The 4,736-nt window shown below is 36.3% G+C and overlaps 1 protein-coding gene and 1 long non-coding RNA gene across 4 annotated transcripts in view; one reads left to right on the top strand and one right to left on the bottom strand.

Annotated features, from left to right (window-relative positions):
- LOC111445255 (inactive LRR receptor-like serine/threonine-protein kinase BIR2) overlaps nucleotides 1-2,214 on the top strand; it is a 3,013-nt gene extending 799 nt beyond the window's left edge. The window contains exon 2 of one of the 3 annotated variants that reach the window (XM_023083527.1): nucleotides 11-2,214. In XM_023083527.1, the coding sequence (XP_022939295.1) occupies nucleotides 11-1,857 (1,847 nt within the window). In that variant the 3' untranslated portion in view covers nucleotides 1,858-2,214. Of the gene's footprint in view, nucleotides 1-5 lie in introns of all 3 variants that reach the window. The other 2 variants (XM_023083528.1, XM_023083529.1) reach the window with 2 other exon arrangements.
- A 1,798-nt stretch (nucleotides 2,215-4,012) lies between these two features.
- The window catches only part of LOC111444769, a 2,609-nt gene continuing 1,885 nt past the window's right edge, over nucleotides 4,013-4,736 (bottom strand). The window contains exon 2 of the long non-coding RNA XR_002710738.1: nucleotides 4,013-4,484. This is a non-coding gene — a long non-coding RNA (uncharacterized LOC111444769). The remainder of the gene's footprint in view (nucleotides 4,485-4,736) is intronic.

Here is a 4,736-nt window from a genome sequence, read left to right as displayed (position 1 = left end):
GGGGGGGGGGGGGGGGCTCTGATTTTTGTTTACGCCATGAAGATCTCCAAGTTCTTCTTCACATGGCTGTCGCTGGATCGTCTTCTTTTTCTTCTTCTACTATGTGCTTCTCCATCTTTTTGTGTAGTTCTAGAAGACGACATAAGGTGCCTTCGAGGGGTTAAGAATGCGCTTGTTGATCCACTCGGAAGGCTTAGTTCTTGGGATTTCAAGAACACATCTGTTGGCTATCTCTGCAACAAATTTGTCGGTCTCTCTTGCTGGAACGACCGTGAGAATCGCATTCTGAGTCTCGAGCTTAGAGATATGAAGCTTTCCGGTTCCATTTCTGAGGACTTGCAGTACTGTGTGAGTCTGCAGAAAATGGATCTGTCCGGGAATAGCTTTTCCGGTGCGATCCCGCCGCATATTTGTAAGTGGCTTCCGTATTTGGTTAGCATAGATTTGTCGAACAATCAATTTACCGGCCCTATTCCGGCTGATCTCGCCGGGTGTTCTTATCTGAATTCGTTGATTTTGTCTGATAATGGGCTTTCTGGTACAATACCAGTTGAGCTCACGAGTTTGGGTAGGCTTAACAAGTTTTCCGTTGCGAACAATCATCTCACTGGTACGATTCCCTCCTTTTTTGATAAATTTGGGAAGGAGGATTTTGATGGGAACAGTGACTTATGTGGAGGGCCTGTTGGATCGAGTTGTGGCGGGTTGAGCAAGAAGAATCTTGCGATCATTATAGCTGCTGGTGTGTTTGGTGCCGCGGCTTCTCTGTTGTTAGGTTTTGGGTTGTGGTGGTGGTATCAATCTAGAATGAACATGAAGAAGAGAAGGGGATATCGGGATGGAATTAGTGGGGATTGGGCTGATAGATTGAGAGCCTATAAGCTTGTTCAAGTTTCCTTGTTTCAAAAGCCTCTTGTGAAAGTTAAATTGGCTGATTTGATGGCTGCTACTAACAATTTCAATTCTGAAAATATTATAGTTTCTTCTAGAACTGGGACTACTTATAGAGCTGTTCTTCCAGATGGCTCTGTGCTTGCTATAAAGCGGCTCAATACCTGCAAGCTCGGTGAGAAGCTGTTTCGAATGGAGATGAACCGGTTAGGATTGATAAGGCACCCGAATTTGACACCCCTTTTGGGATTCTGTGTTGTGGAAGAGGAAAAGCTTTTGGTTTATAAGTATATGTCTAATGGTACTTTGTCCTCTTTGTTACATGGAAATGGTGAGATATTGGATTGGCCAACTAGGTTTAGGATCGGTTTGGGTGCGGCTAGGGGTCTTGCTTGGCTTCATCATGGATGCCAACCTCCATTCATGCATCAAAACATATGTTCTAGTGTAATTCTTGTGGATGAAGACTATGATGCTAGAATCATTGATTTTGGATTAGCAAGGTTGATGTCTTCAGATTCTCACGACAGTAGTTTTGTAAATGGAGATTTAGGGGAGCTTGGTTACATCGCTCCCGAATATCCGAGCACCATGGTTGCTTCTCTGAAGGGGGATGTTTATGGATTTGGGGTTGTGCTTTTGGAGTTGGTCACTGGCCAAAAACCTCTAGAAGTCACTAAAGCAGAGGAAGGCTATAAGGGTAACTTGGTGGATTGGGTTAATCAGCTAAGTATTTCGGGTCGAATTAAGGATGTTATTGATAAAGATCTTTGTGGGAAAGGGAACGATGAGGAAATCTTACAATTTATGAAAATTACAATGAACTGCGTTGTTTCTCGCCCCAAAGATAGGTGGTCTATGTATCAAGTTTATCAGTCAATGAAAACCATGGCTAAAGACTACAGTTTCCCTGACCCAGATGTTGAATTCCCACTTTTATTCGGCAAGGGAGATGAACTCATGTAGTTCCAGAAAAATATCTATGGATTGAAAACATTATATAGAGAACTCGGGATTTCTACATCTTCTGGTGAGTTCTCAATGGCCCTTAATGCTAATCGTGTTGATTCCCGTCATAAGAACTTGTTTCGACATTTGTTTCGAATGGCTGTATGTACAATAAACCCGAGTTAATCTGTAGGTTCTTGAATTCTGAAGTAATTTGTCTATTATCCTTGCTTTCAATGGAGCACTGCCAATGTAGAGATTCCATGCTTTCGAGTAAAACATTTAAACTATAGCACGATGGCTTGTATGTATGCTTCATAAGCTTCATTATTGTTTCTTGCATTGAAATATGTAGGATAAACTTGTTAGGATGTATATCATCTGTGTCAAGGATCCATTGAAACATCAAAACTTGGAAGTCTTCATTCTTGTAAGACCTACACAAATGCTGCCCTTTTTTTCTCTCACCCGGTTCTAATGTCTACTTGTTTCGATATCGACAACTCTTGAACCGAACCGTGCTTTCATATTCAGTTGCTTCTGTATCAATTTGTACATGTAGAAGTGAAGAATGTCTGCTTCTCATTCTGTCAGTTGTGTTGATGAGTTCGGCATTTGACTTTGAAACTTACAAAATTCTGAATCTGTTGTGTATGATGATCATTATTATTAATCTCTTGCACATTAAATGGTTATTTTCAACCCTACGTGCACTCACAAATGTTCTTCCATTCTTCCATTTTTGTTTAAAAAGCTGGTCAAAGTCAACGCCAGGCACTTCTGAATGTCTTTTTCAAGACACACTTTTGAATCCTGAAATTTCTTAGTTAAGAATTTATCTGAAATACATGTCGTCTTGTTGCTCTGTATTTATCTTTGTTGGGACAATTTTCTTCGTTTGTTTCTAGAAATTGTATTTATTTATTTATTTTTAATTACTTTGTCAAGTAATCTTGTTTTTAATACCTGTTTGAGAAATTGACCAGAGAGCCCATGGGTGTGTCTGAAGAAGGTGAGAGATGAAATGGCTGTTATAAGGAGAAAAAGGGAAAAGAAATTGAATATGTTTTGATTTACTTTAATTTAACATTTTTTTTGAGTATTACTTACTTCGACCAATTCTTCCTTTCTTTGTTTCTTTCTCAAATATAAAAAATTTTGTACTTTTTTCTGCTTGCTTATAAAAAAATTTATCGTTTTTTTTTTTAATTTTTTTTATAGAAAAAGTATTTTCTTCCTCTTTGGTGGGATCTCATTCCTTCCCTTTTTTTTTTTTTTTTCCTAAGAAAATATTCTTCCTTTCTTCTTTATTTCATGCCAATGGGGTCCCAAATTTCTCTTTTTTTATTTTTATTTTATTATTATTATAATTATTATTCTTCTTTCTCTATTTCCTTTAATCACTTAAAAGATCTCCATCTTTTCCATCCCATAAATACTACTTTGACCAGCTTCAACCAAAAAAATAAAGAATCCTAAATTAATTTGGCCAAAACATTAATATGACCTGACACAAGAAAGGGATAAATGCAAAATTATTCAACAACATATACATTAATTGAAATGATATACATTAAGGTAGATAGAAACTAAACCCCAACTACCCTAAACCCGAAACATATACCCTAAACTCCAATGTAGAGTAGAGACTTCAACATTTAACATTTTAGTTGAAATTATGTAGTCATATTGAAGCTAACGACTTGAAGCTAACGACAAGGAATCCAGATTTAAATATCTTAATCAATTAAATTATGGAAAAAAAAAAAAAACATGAAGATGTGGATGAAGTTGTCTTGTTGAACCAACGGTGACAGAATCCCGTCGCGGAGAGGAGCGCCCAGAACCTTTCTCGGGGGCTACCCTTTGTTTTTTTCCCCTCTTTACCTTTTTCTTTTTCTTTTTCTTTTTTCAAAAATTTGATTTGATTTGTTTTTTTTTTTTTTTTTTTTTTTGCATGCATCGAATAGGCACGATCAATATTCACGAATCTGTCTGAATTTTACACTCTCCCAAGCTTTTGAATACAATTATCAAAGGTACAATCTTTACTCATGCTTTTCCATGTGTTATCCATGTCATTAATTACATTCCAAATTTATTAAAGTTTTAAACCATACGTTAAAGAGAATGAATATTAATTTATTTATTCGTAGCTAAGATTTAGTCAGAATTCCGAGATAATGGATGATCAATTTATCGATTACCAGAATCAATCATTTTCTACTTTTTTTTAAGGATGTGACAATGGGGAGAAAAAAACAAAGAAAGATATGAATGGAAAATTCAAGTTATGCATGAACGACAAGGAACATTATAAAATCTTCAAATTCCGAGGAAAGAAACAAACACTTTGCATCTGAGATCAAATAAATGATGACTAGCAACAGCTGAGAATTTTCTGGGAAAGTTATTCAAAATCTCTTTCTTTTCTACTCCCAAGAACCCACTAAGAACAGTAGCCATGTCAGTGCTTTCAGGGACAAAAGTCTCAATGCAGGATCTATCCTTGATGGAGAGCAAAGATGAACATTTACAGGTAAAGGAAAAAAATAACTGTTCATTTCTCATCTTTTTCTGCAGCTGATCCATCTCCAGGATTTGTTTAGGCTCGAATTGGTGGCTGTTTAGAGTTTCCTACTCTCCTGAATTCACATTTTGAGCAATATAATTCATTAGCCAATGTCATATAGAGAGAGAGAGATCATCATGTCTGCAAATGGTATTGTAGCGAAAAGAAACAATATTATGTAACCCATCTATAATCTCAAAGCTTACGAACTAAAGCAGTCAAGATCTTGCCCCAATACCTTTAATAGCTCATAAAAATAAGAGAAAGAGTGATAAAAAAAAAAAAAAAAAAAAAAAAAAAAAAAAAAAAAAAAAAAAAAAAAAAA

This window comes from Cucurbita moschata, unplaced genomic scaffold, assembly GCF_002738365.1.
Source record: "Cucurbita moschata cultivar Rifu unplaced genomic scaffold, Cmos_1.0 Cmo_Scf00007, whole genome shotgun sequence".
Lineage (NCBI taxonomy): Eukaryota > Viridiplantae > Streptophyta > Magnoliopsida > Cucurbitales > Cucurbitaceae > Cucurbita > Cucurbita moschata.
This window is presented reverse-complemented; position numbering and strand designations above follow the sequence as displayed.